The following is a 24849-nucleotide window of genomic DNA, read 5'->3' as shown; positions in this document are numbered from 1 at the left end:
GGCCCAAGTACGAACTCCTCTCTTGTCTTTGTAAAGCAAGACCACGAAGACCAGCAAAACCTCTGGGATGTGGCTCTCACAGAACTGGACCTCACTTCTTTGCTAAGTAACAACTTGGGACTCACACAGGTCTCCCTGATCTTCTGGCAGATGCTTTAGGACAAAGGTCTGAGAAGTCCGCAGAGACACTGGGTCAAATCGGGCGTGCAGGACCTGGTCAGAGGAAGGTCTGGCTGCTGCTCCTCCTACTCCTGGGCACTGCTGTCCCCGTCCTCCCCAGGTTCCCTGGCGATCAGTGCCTCTTCCCACCTTCACGCTCCCCGCAGCTGCCCCTGCCCATCTTCCTGACCCCATCTTGGAGGAGCCGCCTCCTCCCTGGGTTCCTGGTCCAGCCTCTCCCCTCTCTCTCCCCTCCTGTCCCCAGTGTCTGTCTTTCCCCTGTTTGCTCTCCCCTACCCAGTGCTTCTCAGCCTTTTTCCCCAGTCAGGACCCCCTGAGGAGGCTTTTTAGATGCCAGCCCCCTCAACTGCCCCTTTCCTCTTGTGCAATCTTACCAAAGGCGCCTATGGGACATCAGCGGTATGTTCTGTGGCCTCGTGGAGGACACAAGCCCTTGTGATGGCTGAGACCTCTTGTCCTCTAAGAACGGGTTTTTGCCCCTAAAGGAGCACTATCGCCCCAGCTGGAAACGTGTGCCTTCGCCCAGCTCAGGCCAGGCCCCAAAGAGCCCGCCTGCGCGGCTGCCGCCCAGTCTCTGGCCCGCCCCACTGCACGGCGCCTCTCACCCATCGGGCGCTGCTTTGCTGGCCCTGCAGTCCAGAGCTTCTGCGTGTCACAGCTTACATCTCTGGCTGGTGTGTGACGATTGTTAAATACTGAAATTTGTTCACTTGGAACATTTTTAACAGGCCTCCCCACCCAGCAGCTCCAGAGTCTCACCAACCAGAAAGAAGACAAACCGGAAAAGCACGGCAACAGCTGCAGCTCCATTACGTGGAGCGGCTGCCGCCACCCCACGGGCTGGCATTTCTAATCACAGAAGGAGAGAAAGCGGAGAGCACTGGGGGAAGGCTGACCGCACGCACATCTCACTTCCATGGGCACAAGGAGGTGTGGGCTCCCTTTTGGGTTAAGAAAACTGCAATGCACTGCAGAGCCAAGGAAACCATAAACAAGAGGAAAGACAGCCTTCAACATGGAAGAAAATAACTGCGAATGAGGCAACTGACACAGGATTAATCTCCAAAATACATAAGCAGTTCGTGCAGCTCAGTATCAGAAAAACAGAACAGCAGCTTTGCAAAGGGCTGGAGAGGGCGATGCCGGTACAAGCCTCTTGCTGATGTCCACGTTTTGGTCTCAACAACTCTGTTCTGGGCACCGGCCTTGCAGCGGGCACTGAGAGGTGGTGAACGCACAGCAGTGAGTGACAGGCAGCCCCAGGACAGCTGCCATTGGGCGGAGCCCGACGGGCGAGGCAGACGCTGAACACGCAACCGCACAAACGAGTGGGAAGGCACTTATGGTACTTGCCACAGGGAGACACAAGGGACCCTCTGAAGGACTGGGGTCTGGGGTCAGAGCTGGTTGTCCGAACCGAGGCTGGGAGTGTGTTCCCCACTGAAGGAATGGAATGTGCAAAGGTCCTGAGGCAAGAAGGAGCTTGGTGTGTGCAAGAGATCTTGTGGGAGCAGACCCAGAAAGTATGAGAGGCAGCAATGACGCAAAGTGCAGCTGAGACAAATACTCCGGGCCCGGCCACGCAGGACTTCACAGGGCACGTACAGGATTTGGGTCTTTACCTCGACAGTGACAGAACGGGAATTCTCTGTGTGCTTTCAGCAGAGGAATGACATGACCATCTCACATTCTGCTAAGGCCACTCTGCCACTGCAGGAGGTCAAGGTGGATATAAAAGACCAGTTAGACGTCTACAAGAGGGGCTTCCCTGGAGGCTCCGTGGTGAAGAATCCGCCTGCCAATGCAGGAGACACGGGTTCGATCCCTAATCCAGGAAGATCAAAGATCCCATGATGCTGTGGAGCAACTAAGCCCGTGTGCTACAGCTACTGAGCTTGTGCTCTAGAGCCCGGGGGCTGCAGCTGCTGAGCCCATGGGCCCTAGAATCTGTGCTCCACAAGAGGACGCACCACGATGAGACGCCTGCGCCCCACAACGAGAGGGCAGCCTGCTCGCCGCAGCCAGAGAAAGCCCGAGCAGAGACAGAGACTCAGCTCAGCCGAGAAATGAGTAAGTAAAGTTACATATATATATATATATATATATATATATATATATATATATATATATATATATATATATATATATATAAAACATATGTCACTATATATTATATGCGACCCCGTGGACTATACAGTCCATGGAATTCTCCAGGTCAGAATACTGGAGTGGGTCGCCTTTCTCTTCTCCAGGGGATCTTCCCAACCGAGGGATCAAACCCAGGCCTGCCGCATTGCAGGCGGATTCTTTACCAGCTGAGCCACAAGGGAAGCCATATAATATGTATATGGTAGCTCACCCTCAGGTACTGGTGAGGGGCAGACAGGGAAAACAGAGAGAACTGACAAACAGCAGGGAGTGAAAATGAACAGGGCCTGGCGATGGACTGAGTGTGGGAGATGAGAGCTAGGTGCAGCTGCCTGATTCACTCCGTACTTTTTCCAGAATACAAAATAGATACGCTAGTTCCTCGTTAATCAGGTTTAGCTCTCCACAAAGGCAAGGCAGTAATTTCTCAAACAGGGCACCTAATCATTACCTTACTCATTTCGCGAGTCTGTTGTGATTACTGCATTACTCTACCTGATTCAATCCAAAGTCAGAAAAATCCACATTAATATGAGGAGGCTTGAGAATTGTTTTTAATGAATAATTGACATGAATTACAATGATCATGAAAATCTTTATCAGAAGTCTACTTAAAAATGCAAACATTTTCTGTTTGGTTTGTACCTGTAAGGTAGAAAGTCACATTTAACTGTAACTGAGGAAGGTCTCTCAGGGCGTCTGTATCTAATCACGGCATCAGTGATGCCTTCTGAACCGTGTTATTTAAGTTAGTCATATGGAGTCTTATGGGCTTCCCCGATGGCTCAAGCAGTCGCCTGTAAAGCAGGAGACACAGGAGACATGGGTTCGATCCCTGAGTTGGGAAGATGACCTGCAGAAGGAAATGGCAACCCGCTCCAGTGTTCTTGCCTGGAGAATCCCACAGACAGAGGAGCCTGGCGGGCTACAGTCCAAGGGGCTGCAGAGTCAGACAAGACAGAGCAACCTGACTGAGCATGGATGGAGCTCTATAAGTGGATATACATGAGACCCTTCTTTTTGCATTTGACAGTCCAAGACTGATTTTAAGTCTTCTTGGCTCTTTACGTCTCCCTCCATGTGTTAAAAACGCAAAGAAGACATTGTTCCAGGATGACTGGCCATGTGCTACTGCTGCTAAGTTGCTCAGTCGTGTTCGACCCTGTGTGATCCCATAGACGGCAGCCCACCAGGCTCCCCCGTCCCTAGGACTCTCAAGGCACTAACACTGGAGTGGGTTGCCATTTCCTTCTCCAATGCGTGAAAGTGAAGTCGCTCTGTCGTGTCTGATTCTTGGTGACCCCATGGACTGCAGCCCACCAGGCTCCTCTCTCTATGGGATTTTCCAGGCAAGAGTACTGGAGTGGGTTGTCATTGCCTTCTCCGAGCCATGTGTTATCCTTTGAAAATTGGCAGTCAAGACCCTTAAAAAAAAGGTCCAGCTTAATAAAAAGCCACCACAATTCCAATTACATTTTGTTTTCTCACATTTGGAGCTTCCATTACTTGCAACATTAAAAAAATGAGATGAGTACGATTCAGTCCTTTGCTCACTAAGCATGCAGTAGGCATCGCTACATGCTGGGCCCTGGAGAAACCCAGGAACCTCGAGGGCTCAGGGGGTGCAGCTGGTCAGAGGTGGCTGGAGGTCAGTGTGGGGAGGGCACGGGGCGTCTTGTGGGGCAGGACAGCAGGTGCCCACGGCTGTGAAGGTGGGAGGAAGGAGGTGTCAGGAGGGAAGGTAGCAGTGTGCCGTGCAGGGAAGGCTGCGGCGTGCCGTGCAGGGAAGGCTGCGGCTCACACTGAAGGGCATGGGACGGCAGCGGAGGAAATGCTGAGCAGAACGGCCCCGGACCTAGGTGTGCTTCCCACAGCTACCACATCCGGAGCACATGCATGGGGGCATCAGGGAGAGGACTGGAGAGGCAGCAGCGTGGGGGCCAGGGGCCTGAGCGAGGGGAGGTGTGGACGAGGGGAGCGATGAGGATGCGGTGACCAGCTGCACGTGGTGGGCGGGACGTGGAAGGAAAAGAGGGAAGAGGCTGAGGTGGAGGGGGTGGGGGCCACTGATCAGACTGAGGCAGGGGGCGGGGCTGGGAGGAGGAAGTGGCTTTAGTTCAGTCTGGGGACCTGTGGGTCTTTCTGGAGGGAGGAGGGGTTCAGGAGACCAGGGGGAATCTGGACACGAGAGGAGGGGTGTGGACTGGAGATAACAGACTCGGGGGTGAGCAGTGCAGAGATGGGTGGAACCCGAACCACACGGTGGGTAAGTGCTGGGGTCAGGAGGAGAAAAGAAGCAGGCAGAGGAGCATCCATGTTGTAGGGCTGAAGCAGCAGGACTTGGAAGAGCTGGAAGGGTGAAGGGGGGAGGAGTGATGGGGGAGGGGGCGGGCTGAAGAAGGGAAGGGTAGGGGCTCTAGAGAGGGTGAGGGGTGAATGGGGCGGGGTGATGGGGGAGAGGAGGGGTGACCTGGAGGGGCTCAAGGGAAGGGGGAGAAGCAGAAGAAGGAAGCAGATTAAGGGCAGGAACCCATTTACATTTAGTCCTTGGGGGGCTACTGCTAATCTGGATGGGACACCTTAGCGGGGGCAGGTGTGCAGAAAAGGTTCCCTTCCCCGTTCCCCACAAGACTCCCACAAGGACAGGTGGCGTCCACTGTCTGAGGGTTTTTGGTCACGAAGCACAACATGCAGCAGAAAAAGGACGGGAGGGTAAACGAGGTTTTTAAAGGAATTCACTGATCGCTCACATTTATCACAGGGTCCCTCTCATCCCTGGCGTTTGAAATTTTATGAGCCTCAACTCTGCCAACCAAGAAGGAAAGAAAACAGACTCCCCGAGTCCCGCCCACTCCCAGACTCACACTAGGGACTGCTCTTGGCTCAAGCATATGTAACAATAATCCTGGTATCTATGCGATCATCTTATCCTGAATAGTTTTTGCCCCCTCCCCCGCCCCTTTGTCCGAAACTCCTTTGTATCCAGCGGCATCAGCTTCTTTTTTCTAAGACTATGATCCCAAGAGGGCAGGGACCTGATTTCCCCACCTCACTTATAAAACTGAGCCCAGCATCGTGAATAAAGAGAGATGTGAACACACTTTTAGGGCAGTGGAGGACACTTTCAGTAATCTCTGACGCAATAAAGAACAGACCAACATCATCTTCCATAGTCAGCCCTTAAAATGGGCTCCATCATCTCATGAACGTCAAGGCCATGAGGTCTGGTCTGGGAGATGCAACTCTCTCTGGGCTTTTGTGAAAGGACAGGAGCCGGGGCTGGATAACATCTTAAGACACTCTCTGCCCCTGCAAGCAGTGTTATCATAGGGGACAAATGAATCAAAGGTAACACATCCCCTAGACAACTTTAGGGTGATGAAGAGAATTCCAAGCAGGCAATTTTTATCTTTGAAATTAATCTTTACAGTTAACATAGCCTGAGCTATGGTTTTTTCAGTAGTCCTGTATGGATATGACAGTTGGACCATGAAGGCAGAAAGCCGAAGAATTGGTGCTTTTGAACTGTGGTATTGGAGAAGACTCTTCAGAGTTTCTTGGACTACAAGGAGATCCAACTAGTCCATCCTAAAGGAAATCAGTCCTGAATGTTCATTGGAAGGACTGATGCTGAAGCTGAAACTCCAAAGCTTTGGCCACCTGATGCGAAGGACTGACTCATTTAAAAAGACCCTGATGCTGGGAAAGATTGAGGGCAGGAGGAGAAGGGGACGACAGAGGATGAGATGGTTGGATGGCATCAACAACTTGATGGACATGAGTTTGAGCGAGCTCCGGGAGTTGGTGATGGACAGGGAAGCCTGGTGTGCTGCAGTCCATGGGGTCGCAAAGAGTCGGACATGAACTTAAGTGAACCACAAGGACAGTACAGGTGCCAAGCAAGAAGGTTAGAAAACCCTGAGCCTGCTGAGCCCCCAAAGACAAATTTCATCATGACAAGGGAGCTATCAAAGCAGAGGGAACAAAGTCAAGGTCCCCCAGACATCACCCATTCCTGGTCACATATTTACATCACTAAGCAAACATTGACACTGAATCTAAATTCTAAAACCAGGGTACCAACATTCACATTCAGATCTACTTTAGATGAGAAGTAGGTACTCCTTCATGCCCCAGAGGCCTTAGAATTTCTCTGACTTTGCAGGAAGAGCAATTCTGTGGCTTCCCTGGTGGTTCTGACAGTAAAGCACCTGCCTACAATGCGGGAGACCGGGGTTCGATCCCTGGGTTGGGAAAATCCCCTGGAGGAGGGTGTGGCAACTCACTCCAGCATTCTTGCCTGGAGAATCTCATGGACAGAGGAGCCTGGTGGGCTACAGTCCATGGTGTTGGAAAGAGTTGGGCACGACTGAGTGACTTCTCTTTTGCAGGAAGAGAGGCAGTTGTAATTGGGATTAGCTTCCTGGCATGATGATAAGGTGTTGATGATACAGTGAAATGATAATGAACACCTAAAGCTCCTGGCAGTCGTTTTTAATTGTCCAGCAAAATTGTGGTACAGCCTGTGCAGAAACAAAGACTCTGAAAGTCAAGGGCGAGTGCGGGTGGCCGCCTACAACACATACCTGCCCGAAGTTCTCTTCATCGATGCAGAACATGAGGTCCAGTTCAGTTGGGTCATTTTCTAAGATCCATTTCAGAGAGTTGTAATATTCGCTATCCTATAAAATTGACACAAAAATTAAAATAGTTTTTCAAAACACACACTCGTTTGACTTCTTTAAATGACTATGTCCTTCCACTGTAATTCCATTCAGAATCTCAAGAAATGCATTAGTTACTGATAGCATGTTTCCAGCTCTGCCCCACTCTACTCTCCCCTGCTGAGGGTTGTAGTTGGATCCCATCCTCTGAGAAGGGAACTGGCCTGCTCCGCAAGGCAGTCAGGAAATCATACAACTGCGCCTGTAGAGCTCAGCACACTCCCCCGTCTCTTAAGAGTGAAAATATCAGAGGGGAGTAGGAAGGACAGAGAACGGCCTAATTAAACACCCGTGGCTTCAAGCTGTGCTGCTTCCTGGGCTTTTATCACTCTCTGCAAGTCACTGTGAGCAAAATTCGGAGCACAGGCCCCAGAGCCTGGGCTCCAAGAAGGAAAAAGAGAATGTGGGCGCCTACTATCCCTGTGGGAGATAAAATTAATTTAGACTTGAAGAGAAGCTTCTGTACTCTAGCTTCCTCATTGCACAGTAACAAAAGCATAAAGCTTAAGCTAAAGGTGAGAGCTGAAGAGAAGCTTGAGACGGGTAAGGTGGATACGCAGAGCTACGGGCCCACAGAAAAGCCCTCCTTCCACACCCAGAGGATGCGCTGTGAGCCACGAGCACACGGCTCACGGACCCAACTCCACAACACGAGCAGGCAGTGTAGCGGCAAGGCTGAGGGAAGAAGATGCTTCCTGAGGGCCCCAGGTAAACACTCCCCCTGGCTCCCACCCCCGAGGAGGTGAACAGTGGGGTCGCAGGTAAGAGAAAAACAGAAGCAAAGGATACTGGGAAAAGAGCATTGGATTTTGCTTTTACAGAAAATCCTTTCAACTTTGAAAGGGTCAGCCTAGATTAAAAATGAGTAAGTTAAATGCAACATGAAAACCCAAATCAAAAGTCAGCAATTACTGTCTAATTTTTCATTCTTCTTTGCTTATTTAAAAAGTTACAGACATCAATTAGCCTCTTGAACAACTAAACATTCCCTGGTGCTCATACTGAATGAAGGTGCCCGTAAAAATCGCTGTGACTACCACAAGGCCTCATCTCCCTTTCTATAAAGTGCAAGCGGCCCACGAAGTCCACTGGAGTAACCCGCGTTTACTCACCACAGATTCCATGTCATTCAGAGTTATCTGCTTTCCCAGCATCATTTTATAAAACGGTCGAATGAAGAAACCTAAAACGTGGGGAAAACTGGGTTAGTTTCACATCTTTGATGATGCTGCACCTCAGGGCACGAACTAAAAACTAACCCGCTTTCACGTGAATGAGAGACCAGGGTAGAACAATCGAGGGCTCTCTGCAGCCAGACACAGGCCTGGTGTGCACAGGGGTGGGGAGCGGATGGGGGAGCAGGGCAGTCACGCTGTCAGGGACGGCCCAGCGGAGAGCAGAGGCCGGAAAGGCTGCTGCGAGACGACCTATGAGCTTCAAGCACAGGCAGGAACCTGCAGTGCAAATGGGGCGTGCGCACAGGCGAGAAAGGCACTCCCAGCGGGGGACAAGGCGGGGGCTCGCCGGGACAGCGGCATAGGGGGCCCCGGCCGGCAGGCCAGGGAGGGACCAGGCAGGGGACACAGCGCTCCCACGAGGCGCTGCAGAGTCTGGGCTCCTGCCCAGGGGCCAGGGGTCACCGACATGACGAGGGAATCCTGTCTGCATGTCAGTGTCATCGCTGGGGCCGAGGTGCGGAGAGGAGGACGGGGTGAGAAGGGAGCGCGGGAGACCGTGGAGGAGGCTGTGCGGCCTTCCTGGGTCGGAGGCCTGAGCAGGGCGACGGCGGTGAGGAACACCCACCATGGTCCCGCAGGGGCTCCCCGACACCTGTGCCAGGCCGGCCTGTGCCGCACGCCTCTCAACAGGACGTGGGAGCCTTGGTTACCCTCCTCCACCTTCAACCTCCATCCTCAGCCCACCCCAGGTCTCCCCAGGCACCCACCCCCGGCAGCAGCTCCTGCCCCCTTGGGCTCAGTGTAGCCCTAAGACGAGGCTTAAACCCCGCCGGTGTCTGGGGAGGGAAGAAGGTGAGGCGCCAGAGGGGCTAGTGGGCCGACACCGACATGCTGTGTGTCTGCTCTGCCTCCAAGGGCAGTCAAGGTCTTAGGAAGCACCTTCATTATGGGCAAAACATTAAGAAAAGAATCCACTGATTTACAGAGAACCAGTGAGGCTCTTCTGCTTAAAATCTATAATGTGAGTAAGACACCTCATGATGGACCACAGAGAACACTGTCTTATTACCTCCAACACTTTTAAAAATAACTTACCATCTAGAAGTTTCCCGTGAAATACTGCCAGCCCAGCAACTCTTCCAATGAAAGTGAAATAGGACAAATGATCTTCATTACAGAGGCCTGAATTGGGATTGATCTGAAGTGTGTAGTTGTCCCTTTTGGGGAGGGAGAGAGAAAAAAGAAATGTAATCAAATCAATCGGTCCTAAAGGAAATCAAACCTGAATAGTCACTGGAAGGACCGATGCTCCAATACTTTGGCCACCTGATGCAAAGAGCCAACTGAATGGAAAAGACTCTGATGACAGGAAAGACTGAAGCCAAGAGGAGAAGGGAGTGACAGAGGATGAGACATTAAGACAGCATCACCGACTCAACGGACATGAATTTGAGCAAACTCCGGGAGATGGTGAAGGACAGGGGAGCCTGTCCATGAGGTTGCAAGGAGTTGGACACGACTCAGCCACAGAACAACAGCAAAAGAAATGCAAGCCTCTGAAGTTTGTTTCTGCCTGTCAACAGGCTTTCATAGTGTACCTGTCACATCCTGTACCTGACAGACAAGGTGTAAACGCTAGAGAACAGGGTTTACTTAGTGGCTAGCCTCTCTCCATGACCAAGGACAGAGACCTACTGGAGCTGGTGCGCATGCCCTGTTAAGGTAAACCTAAGGAGCTGCGGATATCTGACTGCACTGACTGACAAATATGTCAGTTTCATACAGTTTGGCCAAGTACCTTTGGAAGCTGAGAAACACCACAGACCACAGGGGCTAGACAGGGACTCCCAGTTATATGAGTGCTTAAGTAAGGAAGAGGGTCGGTGGTTTTCACAGGCTCTGCGGCCAGACTCCTCTGGAGGCCACTTTGGGATGTGGGTGAGGTGTGGGTGTGGCCTCTGATCCTCTCCTTTTTCATGGCTTTTATAACTTTTACAAAATGGGAAATTCTTGTCAGAGCACTGAGAAGAATACCGAGGCTGCTCTTTCCAAACAGCCCTCAGGAGGCTGGCACCAGGGGGAAGATGTGGGAGAAGTCTGGGCCCCAGAGAGCACAGGCTGCTTCTCAAGGTTGACGACTCTCCTACTGAGGGACTGGGCCCGGCCTGAGGCTTTGGAGAAGCCACAGCCTGGAGGACGAGACGGGTGGCCTTGTACGCAGCCACGGCTTGATTCCGGAGAGAGCCTCAGTCTTCACGCCCTGCAGTGGTGAAAACCTAATGCAAGGGGAAGGCAGGGCCTCGCCGCTCAGGCTCAGGACAGTCCTCTGGATCCTAAAGGACGGGGCCTCAATTTCCCTTTAAGTAGTATAATGTCAGAAACTATTCCTGTTCATGAGACAATGACCTTCTGAATTCTGACAGTGACAAATTCCCCTGAATTAACATAACAAATGCAAAGTGCTTTTCCTTACGATAAGTACCCAACACATTTTCGATTTCAGTTACATGAACCCAACAGACAAGGGAAGAATTATTTTTAGGTGTTCACAGTGTACTTTATTTCACCGTGTGGAGTCAGATTCTGTTCTAGACGTCCAGGGAGGAGGGTGGGAGGGGCTGAGGTCAGCAGTGTTAATTCACCTCAAACGAGTGAGCGGCTTACTCTCTCATTGTGCTTTGCTGCTCAGTTATATCTGACTCTTCACAACCCCATGAACGGTAGCCCACCAGGCTCCTCTGTTCATGAGGATTCTCCAGGCAAGAATACTGGAGTGGGTTGCCATGCCCTCTTGCAAGGGATCTTCCCAACCCAGGGACTGAACCCAGGTCTCCCGCATTGCAGGCAGATTCTTTACTGTCTGAGCCACCAGGGAAGCCCCAAAATACTGGAGTGGGTAGCCTATTCCATCTCCAGGGGATTTTCCTGACCCAGGAATCAAACCAGGTTCTCCTGCACTGCAGGCGGATCCTTTACCAGCTGAGCTACCAGGGAAGCCCCCTCTCTCATCATCTCACCTCTCTCATTTACTCATGAGGAATAAACCTGTCTCAGTGGGGGACATATTCTGAATGCACTCCAGATACTTACGTCGCAGAGTACTCGAAGAGGCCGTAGTAAGGGTTGAACATCTCCTTGGACAGTAGGAAGAACCACTCTCTGGCCACGCCCCCGTAGTCCAGACCTTTCTCTGATTCAAACTCAATCCACAGCCTAGCTTTCAGGACATCTGGTCTTTTCACAGACATGATTCTCCTATAGGATTCTTCAAATATGTTATTTCTGTGAAGTTTCATTTCAAACCTATTTGGAATATCCGCCTAAAGAAAAAACAAAAAACAAAAAAAACGACACACGGTCAGAGAGTAAATATACACCTGACTTCCTAACAGAAAACAACAAAGAGCAGAATGATGGCAGCCTTCGAATAAACAATCAGTGTGGAATGGCTCCAGCTGGGGCTCTGCCCTTTCTAGATTTTTCTTCACAGACAGAAAGCCTTGCTACGTCAGGAGGAGACACACAGCACCCACGAGCAGCTGTCATCCACTGAGTCAGCAACACGTACTGCGGAAGAAACTACGCTGAGTAGAGACAAATCATCCTGGCCTGCTTTTATGAGCAACCGAGGGGCCCTTATCCACCCGCTGACAAGTGAAACACGGTCAGCTCTCTATATTGTTTCAGTCAAAGAAAGGGACTTCAGTCCAGACGATTAACCCCATAGACAGTCCCCACCCAGCCAGGCTGGGACACCTCTGAGCCCTGGCGGGGCTCCGGCTGCAGGCGTGGGTCCATGACACTCAGAAGCTAATCCTATTGCCAGGGCGGGGGTGGGCAGACTCTGATGATCAGACCAAAGGCCACAGCTGTTTAACGATAAATGTGAAAATTAAAAGGCACTTGACTGAAGTTGTGAATAACTGCTTCCTGGCGAAACAGGCCCAGGGTTGGCTCTGTTATGACGATGGATTTGCAGAGTCAGTTTCCAGGCAGAAGGCACCGTAGAGTATAAGTGCTACAGAGTGAGACGGGTGGGACCCTCAGAGTCATCACTTATCCTCAGAAGAAACGCAGGCGACTCACAAAGAAACACGGGAGTTCACAGGTTCAAATCTCAGTCATCCTGAAATGGAGTTACCCAGGAGCTCCTTGATTCGGGGTGATGGACAAGAGAACAAAACCCTTAGTGGGAGCTCCCCGAGGCGGAGGCTGGCTTCCAGGCATCTCTGCATCCCCAGTGTCTCACCCACAACAGAGGTGGGGAGAAGGCATAACTGAGAGAGTGGAGTGGGCTGGGGGAGGCGGGCAGGAAGCACAGGCAGATGGGGAGATCTGAGCTGTGGGAGACACACGCCTTTTCCCAGTGAGCGGAAGCCAGTCAACAGTGACCTGTGCAAAAACACCCCAGAAAGGGTGAAGGCACAAACTGAGGAGAAGACTGGGAAAACCCTCACCAGACAGGCGAGACCAAAGTGAGACCGAAGACGCAGCGTTAAAGGATCTGGGCAGATGTGTCGGTAGAAAATATAATACTGTAATTTAAAACACTGCCTGCAAAAAGCCTTACAAGATTTCTTGGTTTTGCCAGAATCTTAATGGGTTTCCCAGTGAGAATTTTTACTCTGAAAATGACATTTGGTCTTAATATGCCAGAATATTATAAATTATATTTATGTTGTACATATTGGAATTTAAAGGGACAGACTTGAACGTTTTTATAATTAGGACCAAGGTTTTATTAATTAGGGTAACCATAAGCAACTGCACAGGCTTCTCCAAATTTTTTCACTTGGTCCTGAATTATTATATATCTCATAAAATCATTTCTATCTTTTTATGTATTACATAAGAAATTACCTTCAGGTGATTTAATGTTTTGAGTTGGCCAAAATATTTTTCTGAAAGATGATACAGAAACACCCAAAGGAACTTTTTGGCCAACCCAATAATACTAAGTTAATATTCACTTACCATTTCTGTTAAAAAGAAAATTCACATCAGAGATCCAGGTGGATTAAAGTGCAGTGAAAAAAGGAAAGTAGCATTTTTGGTTCAGACATAAAAGTAAGAAACAAGTTCTCACTGAAGTAATTTTGGTAACTTACAAATGACTAAGGCAACATTTTTGGAAGACATGTACTCACAGGTTTCTTTAATTTCTTTCTAAAGTAGTCATATTTCTGCTTAAATTCTCTGGAGTAAGGAACAGCCTGGAAGATAAATGTATAAATATAGACAATATGAACAATACAGTTGAAATTTTATGTACATGAAGCCAACATTCAGAAAATTTCATGAATCATGAACCTTAAAATTGTCACTCTTCATATAATCATTGAAATTTACATAATGTCTACACACCATATGGGAAGTTCTAGAAATGATTAAGATTATTCAGTACTGAATGAGGCTTTCATCCCTGAAAACAATACGGATGTTCAAGAAATCACTTAGAGATATTATCAGTTCAGTTCACTCAGTCATGTCTGACTCTTTGCGACCCCATGAATCACAGCACGCCAGGCCTCCCTGTCCATCATCAACTCCCAGAGTTCACTCAAACTCATGTCCATCGAGTCGGTGATGTCATCCAGCCATCTCATCCTCTGTCGTCCCCTTCTCCTCCTGCCCCCAATCCCTCCAAGCATCAAGGTCTTTTCCAATGAGTCAACTCTTTGCATGAGGTGGCCAAAGTACTGGAGTTTCAGCTTTAGTATCATTCCTTCCAAAGAAAACCCAGGACTGATTTCCTTTAGGATGGTCTGGTTGGATCTCCTTGCAGTCCAAGGGACTCTCAAGAGTCTTCTCCAACACCACAGTTCAAAAGCATCAATTCTTCGGCGCTCAGCTTTCTTCACAGTCTGACTCTCACAGCCATACATGACCACTGGAAAAACCATAGCCTTGACTAGATGGACCTTTGTGGGCAAAGTAATGTCTCTGCTTTTGAATATGGTATCTAGGTTGGTCATAACTTCCTTCCAAGGAGTGTCTTTTAATTTCATGGCTGCAATCACCAACTGCAGTGATTTTGGAGCCCAAAAAAATAGTCTGACACTGTTTCCACTGTTTCCCCATCTATTTCCCATGAAGTGATGGGACCAGATGCCATGATCTTCGTTTTCTGAATGTTGAGCTTTAAGCCGACTTTTTCACTCTCCTCTTTCACTTTCATCAGGAGGCTCTTTAGTTCCTCTTCACTTTCTGCCATAAGGGTGGTGTCATCTGCATATCTGAGGTTATTGATATTTCTCCCGGCAATCTTGATTCCAGCTTGTGCTTCTTCCAGCCCAGTGTTTCTCATGATGTACTCTGCATAGAAGTTAAATAAGTAGGGTGACAATATACAGCCTTGACGTACTCCTTTTTCTATTTGGAACCAGTCTGTTGTTCCATGTCCCGTTCTAACTGTTGTTTCCTGACCTGCATATAGGTTTTTCAAGAGGCAGGTCAGGTGGTTTGGTATTCCCATCTCTTTCAGAATTTTCCACAGTTTATTATGATCCACACAGTCAAAGGCTTTGGCATAGTCAATAAAGCAGAAATAGGATGTTTTTCTGGAACTCTCTTTCTTTTTCCATGATCCAGCGGATGTTGGCAATTTGATTTCTGGTTCCTCTGCCTTTTCTAAAACCAGCTTGAACATCAGGAAGTTCACGGTTCACGTATTGCTGAAGCCTGGATTGGAGAATTTTGAGCATTACTTTACTAGCGTGTGAGATGAGTGCAATTGCGCAGTAGTTTGAGCATTCTTTGGCATTGCCTTTCTTTGGGATTGGAATGAAAACTGACCTTTTCCAGTCCTGTGGCTACTGCTGAGTTTTTCAAATTTGCTGGCATATTGAGTGCAGCACTTTCACAGCATCATCTTTTAGGATTTGAAATAGCTCAACTGGAATTCCATCACCTCCACTAGCTTTGTTCATAGTGATGCTTTCTAAGGCCCACTTGACTTCACATTCCAGGATGTCTGGCTCTAGGTGAGTGATCACACCATCATGATTATCCTAACCCTAACCCATGCCCAAGGTCAGAGGCGGTGGCTGGGAGGAGCAACCCTAAGTCCGAGAGATATTATACATGAACTAAATAGACGTTCCATGTGACTTTTGTCTGAATGTGCATCAAGGTGCATTGTAATCTTTTTATGGATTGTAGTTTAGATATGTTATTGGCTACCATATATTTTAACACAGAACTCAAAATGAGCTGCACTGTCATTCAGAAAAGACTAACTGTGCTTTAACAATTTTGGGGAGAAAAAGTTAACAGCAGAAAGGCAAGTGAATTGATTCTCTTGTCAAGGAATAAAAAACTGAGTAGACAGCGTGCTGGAAACATCCTCACTTTAGGAGCTCATTATTTAGTGGTTGCGGGCAAGGATCTCTTTAAATCTGGAAGGCTGTGTCTATGGAGCAGAGGGATGATACACAGAAGTAAGCTCGGTAACGGAGCTAACGTTATTCATTCTGGGATCTCTTCAGGTACAGCAGTAACATTTTTATATCGTCATTCAAATATTCACTATTTGTTATGTTGTCACATAGCTTACAGTATCTGAGAGCCCTGACTTCAAGCTGTTGAAAAGGCTTACAATTCTTTTTCTGAAGCAGAAAAATTGGCTTTTACACACACACAGACAAAATTGGACAGCCTTACACTCAGAACAACTCCTTGCTTTCTGGAGCAGAGTGTGAGTCCGGGCAAGAATACTTCTGCTGGTATCATTTTGGGCTGCATTAATGAAATATACCGATCTTTTGCAGAGGGTTTCCAGACTCCAAACCTTATGCCTTGGCCACGCTTATTCCTGGCCAGAAAGAGCGAAAATGAAGAGCAAGAGATTCTTTCCTTAGTACTGCCTAAAGACATGACCTCACAGACAATAACTAGGCCAAAACAAAAGTAAGTAGCTGCCGTCACAGAAAACCACGATCATGTCAGTATCCTGCCTTGTGATTCAAGAGCAAAAGACACTACATTTATGTGTCTTTAAGAGCATTTTGAAGACAACTGGCTACTGAGGGGGAGAGGCAGAGAGATGGACTGGAGGTCGGGGTGGGGAGATGCAAACTGTTACGCCTAGAAATGACAGACAACAAGTACGGGAACTATATTCAATATCCTGGTATAAATCATACATAGTTTATATATGTAACTATATATACATATTTATACATACACTCAGTGTGCGTATGGCTGAGTCACTGCTGCATGGTGGAGACTGGCGTAATACTGCAGATTGACCATACTTCAATTAAAAAAAAAAAGACAATCTATACCGCCTACGGTTTGTCCCTCATTTTCAGTTTTCAAGCCAGTCTTTGCTTCTCCACTGAACATCAGACTTGACTATATACCATATTTATTTTGGACGGTGTTCAGTCTGATGAAATAATGTATGAGTTTTGATTCCAGAAAAGGTAGAGATTTTATTACCATCTGGACAGCCACCAACATAAGGAAACGGATACAATGGTCTGACATAAGCGAACAGAGACATCATCATGCTTTTTGCTCTGTAGCTTTTTTAGAAGCTACTGTGAGCAATGGGCAATAAAAACTAAATGAATACCTAAGTAAACGCAAGGCAGGAAAATGACAGAATCCCTCTTTTATGAGACGGTTGGGAAAGGCGGCTCTGGGAAAGAGAGCCGAGTAGAAACGCAAGCGACAGGAGGGAGCAAACCGTGACAGGAGCAGTGAGGTCTCAAAGCAAGTAAGGTGTCGAAAAGGAGAGGTTTTCGTCTGGGGCTCTCAGGTATGGTTAATGTGATAGAAGAAAACTAAGCTGGAAAAAAAAAAAAGACTTCCTTTTATGGTTTCAGGCCAGCTTCAGAAGCCCGGATTTGTAGGACAGACTCCCTGCCAGCTAGCTTTGTCACATGGCCGCTCTACTCTCGAATGCTTGCTCAGTGAAGTGGATGGACTCGACTAGTCAAATTTTAAGGCTCTTCCATTTCCCCAGATATGTCATTCCTAGTAATTATTTTTTGTTTCCTCATCTGAAAACACTGAAAAAAGGCTTGAACATTCATCACTGTGTATGCAAGTCCGACAGTCTTAAACGACAAGTTTCCCAAGGAATGTATTTCAAAGTGTTGCCCCAGCCCATGGTACTCCGCCCCTGTCTGGCTTATAATCTGCTAGCTGCTGACTAGCTGTGGGTGGAAATCAGTGCTGAGATATTTCTGGCCCTTCTTCCTCTGAGGAGATGATGCATGAAAGCTAAGAAATCTTCCTCCTCCTCTAACACGCATATTTTCTCTCTAGGGGTCGTTCTTATAACGGCTTCTTATATCCTTCTCCTAAAAAGATTCCAACAACGTACCAGGATAAAGACATCCATTAACTGCAGCCTCTGAAGAGAATTACATTTCTTGTATCGGACAGGCCAAATTATTTATTCTCTCGTGAAACTCTGGCATCTTATTTTCTTATCCACAACATAACTTTTAAATAAACCTATTTAAAAAATGAAGGTGTCTGTTGATTAAAGCTTCCCTCTATTAAATAAGCTTTCTTTTTTGAAGAAAATGAAAGTCTGACACTGTGTAAGTGGGTCCTCAGTATTTGCCTGCCATCATTGTCCACTATGAACACTGGAGCTCCTGGCAGAGAAGGGCCCGGGCCTGTCATAGAGACATTGGTAGGGCCAGGAGAGCTGAGGCTCCGGCCTGGATTCTGACACAGACTTTAACTTTCAGCCACACAAGGAGCTTCTGAAAAACTGGGAGTCACAACTTCTTCCCTACCATCCTGAGGGGACTGCTGTGAGTTTCAAAGCAGTTGGTTATATAAAGCTCTTGAACAGGTACAAAGCGTTACACAAGCATGAGACACTGTTCCTAAGAGAAGCAAGTATGAACAGCACTTCACGTTTCCAGGGCCTTTAATGGTGACGTTGGAACACCAAGAGCATACTGAATCACAGTAATGTCACAGAAGGGTCCCCTCTCGCCCAGTATGTAGACATTTTTAAAACTTGGGAAAAAGAGAGAAACCGTAGGTACCAGATAGGCAGAAAGACTCAAAATTAGAGAACTGGGGTTTGGACCCAGCCTCGGCGCTTGGGCTTGAGTTTTTAACCCTCATGTGGGGACACGGAACATGGCCTACAGTCTGTATGACCCAGGGGATCAGAACACAGATCCCTGCAGAAGACCCTCATCTGAGAAGCATACAAGAAAATTCTACCCACAGGCCTGGGGAAGTTGCAAGGAAGCTTACCTTCTGTCCAGGATCATAACTGGGAGAAAAATAATAAACAAACTCAGACCTCTAATAAACTCAGACTCCAAGCCTATACACTGGAGTGAGTATGAGGCCCACAGTTATAGTAACTAAGGGTGTATAAATATAAACTAAACAGTAAGTACAGTTCAGGACATATGAAAGACCCATAAGATTAAAAAAATGAGTACATATGCACTTAAAAACAAAAAATTATACATTGAACTAGACAATCACCTACCACTGAGGAGAGTTGACAGACATGACCAGCAGGAGAGTTAATACCACTAAGACCAGCGATAACAGTAACTATAAAAGAGGCTATGAAATCAGTATTCTAAGAATGATTTAAACGCTGCAAGTATGCATAGAAAAATAAATAAAAGCAAAGAACAGGACAGAATAATAGTAACTAAAAAGGCCAAGCAAATTTTAAAACATCAAAGAGAACTTTGAGCAATTGAGGCCAGTCACTGAAATAATAGACACAATGAACTGAGAGAGATGACGATAAAAAGGTGATTAACTGGGAGAGCTGAGCCCGCAATATGGCAATAAGACAGACAGAAGATAGACAAGCGCAGAAATAAGACAGAATATGAAATTGAATCAAATACCTAGTATGAGTTACTGATACAGATAATAAAAATGGAAAAGATACAATGTGCAAAGGAGTAACTGTGGGGAACTTTCCCAGATAAAGGAAAGATGCAACCCCCAAGAGGAAGAATCATGATAAACCCAAAGTAGAACAAATAAAAAGAAACCTACACTTACATTCATGATAGTAAAACTGTAGGAAATTAAAGACAGAGAAAAATTAAAAATCACTGGAGAAAAGACAGATTTACTCATCAAAAAATGACAATCAGATTGACAACAAACTTCTCATCATCAGTTATGGAGGCTGAACAGGAAAAAAACAACTTCAAAGTACTGAAGGAAAGTAACTGTTGAGCAAGAATTCTATAGTCAGCTAAACTATCATTTGACAGACAGGTAAGTAAGCCCCTTCTCTCTCACACTCTCACTGAAACTGCTGACAGAGCAGAGGTTCTCAAACTTGGGTGGGCATCAGAATCCTTGGAGGCGGGGTGGTGGTGTTAAAATATAGACTGTTGGGCCCACACCAACGTTGCTTATTTTCAGCAGGTCTGGGTTAGGACCTCAAAAGGTGCATTTCTAATAAGTTTCTGACTCTGCTGATCTATAGGCTGTAGTTTTAGAATCATGAACTAGAAGTTAAACTTCATTAAGGAGAAAACTTAACCTGGAAAAAAGTAAATGCAAGAACCAAGGGTAGGCAAAGAAATTTGATTACATATAAGTAAATTAAACAAACATTGACAGTTAAAAAAAAAAAGAAAATGTTAATGATTATTTGGCAAGTTTTTGGCACTTCCCTGGTAGCTCAGCTGGTAAAGAATCCACCTGCAATGTGGGAGACCTGGGTTTGATCCCTGGGTTGGGAAGATCCCCTGGAGAAGGGAACAGCTACCCACTCCAGTATACTGGCCTGGAGAATTCCATGGATAGTATAGTCCATGGGGTCGCAAAGAGTCGGACACGACTGAGTGACTTTCACTTTCATTTGGCAAGTTTAAAGATAAAGTAGTTTTAAAATTCCTTTGAACAATGGAAAGTGGGACTGAGAAGAACAGCACTTTAAAATTTTTTTTATTTTATATTAAGGTATAGCTGATTAACAATGCTTTGACAGTTTCAGGTGAATAGCACAGGGACTCAGCCATACATATACAAGCATCCGTTCCCCCCCAAACTCTCCTCCCTTTCAGTCTGCCATAAAACATTGAGCAGAGTTCCCTATGTTATACAGTAGGTCCAAGTTGGCTATCCATTTTAAATACAGCAATGTGTATATGTCCATTCCAAACTCCCTAACTATATCTTCCCCTGGGCAACTATAAGTTTGTTCCCTAAGTCTGTGAGTCTGTTTTTGTTTTATAAGTAAGTTCATTTGCATCATTTCTTTTTAGGAGAACAGTATGAAAGTTCCCCAGAGTTGTATATTATCCAGGAAGAGAGAGAGCAGGTGATTAATTCTGACATTAAGTCAAGTATGTTGGTTAAAAGTATTAATGTGAGCACCAAAAGAACAGAAATAGAGAATACAACTTCCAAGTATAGAAAATGAGAGAAAATAGACTACTCTATCAGTCCAGCAGAAAGTAAGAAGAGACAGAAAAGATATATTAAGCAAATACTAGTGAAGCAGAGTGAGCACAGTGACTCACAAAGCCACAGTCGTCATGAGAGATTCTGACCCAACGGACTCGATTACACTTGAAAAGCCAGGGAAAAAGTCATGATGGAAATGGATACTTTGAACACCACAGACTTGATCTAACAGGTGTATAAAGAACTCTATACCCAGTAAAGACAGAATATTCATTCTTTTCAAAGACAAAAAGAGCAGTAACAAAAAATTTATAAGCTAAGGACAAAAAGAAATCATTGTGGAAATTCCCAAAAATTTAGAACTGAATTAAAACAAAAATCACTTATCTACACTAAGGTGATGATTACCTAAATACACATGCTCTCACTGAGAGAGATACCACTACCTATAATAAAAAGTAAACAAACTTCTTTTATTAGAAAATAAAGAAACAAAGATCTTCCCTCACAGTAAATCTATCTGGATTTATGATGCTAAATAATTTCCAATAGTAATGAATAAGAACTAACAAAGCTGCATGAAGACAGATGATCAGTAATTGATAGATACTTGAAAAAGCTTCAGAATTATTCAAAAGTCCTCCACTGCTTGAAACCAGCATCGTTTCTTGAATTTCCCTTGTTTCTCATGGTGGAGAAGGGAAAATACTACTCTGACTTATTGTGGTTGCGAATATATCAAAAGGAACCCATGGCAGTAAGGCAGGTGTTTGTTAAATTACATGAAGAATAGCTGATGTCTGTTTTGACACAGGTATTATTAGGCATTTTGCATTAACCAGCAGCAAAGCAGCCGAACAAATCCAACAAGTAGCTACAGGGAAGTCAGGCATCAAGGTGCATTTGCCCTGTATTATCATCTAAGTTTTCAAACGGGCATAGAATTCAAAACGTGATTTGAACTGAATCAGATTAAAGTCACAAAATTAGTATTAAAAAGATTTTTTTGATGTGGACCATTTAAAAAGTTTTTATTGAATTTGTTATATGTTTTGGTTGTTTGGTCTCGAAGCCACATGGGATCTCAGCTCCCCAACCACGGGCTAACCCTGCACCCTCCGTACCGAAGGCTAACCCTTAAACAACAGGCCACCAGTGACGTCCCCAAAACTGGTATTTGAAATATACCTATTGGTCTCTTAGCTCAGCCCTCAGTATAACAATCTTCACTTCCTTTAGCTCCTCTAGTTTTTAAAAGATTCCCCAGCTGTAATCTTCTGCTGACTCCAGCACAGTTCCTGCAATTTCAAGTCCCCTTTTACTTATGTAACCACTGACAAAAGACTGGTGCGTGCCCTGTGGCCACTGTGGCCTATTCCAGACTCCGCCCAGGTGTCTGAAACCAGGTGCTTTTTAACTGCTGAGTGACAGGCAGACTATCTGCCTGATGAACATACATGAGGGGACTATTAGTGGGTTAGCAGAGATAAGGATTCTTTACTAGCTCTGGAGCTCAGCTACAATCTCACCCAAACCTCTGCAGATTCTTAGAGCCGGAAGAGATTCAGAATCCAATTCAAATTTGTTAGCATGCATATACTACCTGTGGCCTCGAGAAATGTCAAAACTCTACAAATCCAGGACCAGATTTTGCTTCATATAAAAAGGGAGGGAGGACATTTTGGTTGTTGTATTTTAATCTACCCTCTTATAAAACACAAAAGAGAATGCTTAGTTTTGTTACCGCTAGTAACTCATGTTCCCTTCCTTTACATTTAAAGCTCTATAAACAGGCAAATGCAGCAATCAATGTCTCACCCAGAAATTCCAGGGAGGAGGAGACAGGAGTGATGTTAAATTTCTCAAGGACACCAGTCAGGCCCTTGGTACCAAGGGAGGCAGGAATATACAAGAAATATGTGCTTAGATAGAATACTGACCGGACCAGTAATAGCTGGGTTCTGCAGTCTTGGGTCTTCCCACTGAGTAATTTTGCTATCTGAAAATATTAAAAAGAAATAAAAAGGCTTATTAGTTCAAATCTATTTCATGTTAAAAATGTTTTAGAAAGAACTATTTCTGGATTTTCCAAAAGCTGCCCAGTTCCCCATCCTGACCCCCAAAGATAAATAGCTTAGTATTTCAGGGTTAGAACAGAAGAGGCACCTCTGATACTGTCTAGTTAAAAGCAATCAATCAAAAATGCACAACTAAAGTACAACCATTTATTCACACTTTCTGGCAAACAGTCTGCTGGAATTTCAATTATAAACCCCTGTTTTTTCAGGGATTTATAACTTGATCTTGATTTTCATTTAATTTTTAAAAAGGCATAAAAAGTCTTAGTCCCCCAAAAGTTAACATGGAGACATGATATTTTTCTCATTTCAAATACTATTCCGTTTACTTATGGTGCTGCAAACTGCTTTTGATGAAAAATCTTGTGTTGAACAAATGAATAATCCATTACATGTTTCACTCAGATGCACACAAAAATCAAAACAGCTAAGGAAAGCTGAAAAATGAGAATTAAATACTGCAGAGGAGGATGCCAGAGAAAAGACTCCCTTCTGGCCAAGATGGAGAGAAGTGGCTCTTTCTCCCAAATGAGTCTGTGTCAACGAGACTGGTCAATGACACCCATACCACCGTTTCAATGGTAAAGGTGGAAACAAACAGCTACCCAATCACTTGGGATTTGTGACAGCACATTTGGCTCAGTTGGTAAAGAAGCTGTCTGCAACGCAGGAGGCCCAGGTTCAATCCCTGGGTGGGGAAGATCCCCTGGAGAAGGAAATGGCAACCCACTCCAGTATTCTCACCTGGAGAATCCCATGAACAGAGGAGCCTCTCGGCGCACTATGGTCCACAGGGTTGCAAAGAGTCGGACATGACTGAAGCGACTTAGCAAATATTAATTAAAATGACTTTATGGATTGCTGTGCGTGTTGGGGGGGGCACGCAGGGATGGACTCACATTAAAGATATGGGGAGGGGAGATGGGTGAGTTTTAGGAAATCTAAGTTGGCTTTTAAAAAAGGAAATTACTGGTTTGAGAAGCATATTCTATTTCTGGTATACTTAGTAAATGGACCGATAAGAATAACTAAAATATTTGGTTTTAATGACTATCCCAGGAATTTTCTGAAGCCTGGTATGGTAACCAGAGCAGTGGTGAAGTATTAAAATACAACTACCAAAGTACATGGCAACTGCAGATGCTAACAATTCGGTAGAAAAGTTACACAAAATATTTAAATGTTTTAGAGAATGTTGATGGAAGTAAAAGGCATTTTTGGGTTCCCTACTTTGAAAACAGAAGTTTTCAGAAAGTAAGAGCTCCTACTGTGATGGAGAACAAGAAAAATGAAAACTAAATAAAGGGAAAATATGGCTGAGTAAAAACTGCCTTGGACTATATATATAGACTGGGCACCATTATCAAAGCAGAAAATAAATGAGCTGCTACCTGCATACGACAACTCGCGATCTGTCTGGATGGGAGCTCTGAGCGGTCATCCTTGACACCTGCATCTGGATTTCCCATGGGAAACACCCCAAGCCCAACTCTGCCAGAGCTGAAGCCGTCATCTTCCAACACCAAAGCGGTTCAGAACCTTGTCTTCGTCGTGAACAGCATCGCGATCCATTCCTGGTGCAAATCCGAGCCTGCCGCCTCCCCCGTCCTCCCCGCAACCTTTCACCACGGTGGCCACCGCTGTTCCCACCTCTCGCTGCAAAGGCTTCTCTGTGCAGCACTTGCCTCTGCCTGCACTTCTCTGAGGTTCCCTTGGCCTCAGGCTCCCTCACCTCTGTTCAGAACTTCCTTTACAGCTCTGCCAAGAGGCTTTCTAGACAACAAATTTGACCACGTCAGTGCCTTCTGGATAGTCCCTCCGGTGCTCCGGTCTGGCTGCGGAAGGGACCCAAGTCCCCACACCTGGCAGGCTCCTGCTGAACCTGACTCTGTGTCAGCCTGGCTCGTTGCACGCCGGTGGCTTGCAAGCCACTGTGCTTCTCTGATCACGGTACCACCCGCTTTCTCCCTCCAGAAACCTCTCTTTGTTGGGTGTGCCCAACTAAACTGTCCTCATTATTTTGGATCCACTGGAAAAGCCACCCATTCCACAAGGTCCTTCCCTTGGAGCCTGCCTCCCACCCTGGAGCCCAGCACTTGGACAGGAGAGCAGGCTCACTCCCCTCAGGCAGCACTTAAATACCTCCTGGCACTCCCCACCTACTAG

The 24849-nt window shown here is 46.2% G+C and overlaps 1 protein-coding gene across 20 annotated transcripts in view; it reads right to left on the bottom strand.

The window, feature by feature from the left end:
- The window catches only part of NEDD4L (NEDD4 like E3 ubiquitin protein ligase), a 371893-nt gene that overhangs the window by 21137 nt on the left and 325907 nt on the right, over nt 1–24849 (bottom strand). For all 20 annotated transcript variants that reach the window (XM_069569073.1, XM_069569089.1, XM_069569077.1 and 17 more), the window contains 6 exons: nt 22546–22604; nt 13378–13443; nt 11321–11550; nt 9326–9447; nt 8165–8235; nt 6915–7010 (listed from right to left, as the gene is read on the bottom strand). In XM_069569073.1, coding sequence (XP_069425174.1) covers nt 6915–7010; nt 8165–8235; nt 9326–9447; nt 11321–11550; nt 13378–13443; nt 22546–22604 — 644 coding nt within the window. The remainder of the gene's footprint in view (nt 1–6914; nt 7011–8164; nt 8236–9325; nt 9448–11320; nt 11551–13377; nt 13444–22545; nt 22605–24849) is intronic.

The sequence above is a fragment of the Ovis canadensis genome, chromosome 23 (assembly GCF_042477335.2).
Source record: "Ovis canadensis isolate MfBH-ARS-UI-01 breed Bighorn chromosome 23, ARS-UI_OviCan_v2, whole genome shotgun sequence".
In the NCBI taxonomy this organism is placed as follows: domain Eukaryota; kingdom Metazoa; phylum Chordata; class Mammalia; order Artiodactyla; family Bovidae; genus Ovis; species Ovis canadensis.
This window is presented reverse-complemented; position numbering and strand designations above follow the sequence as displayed.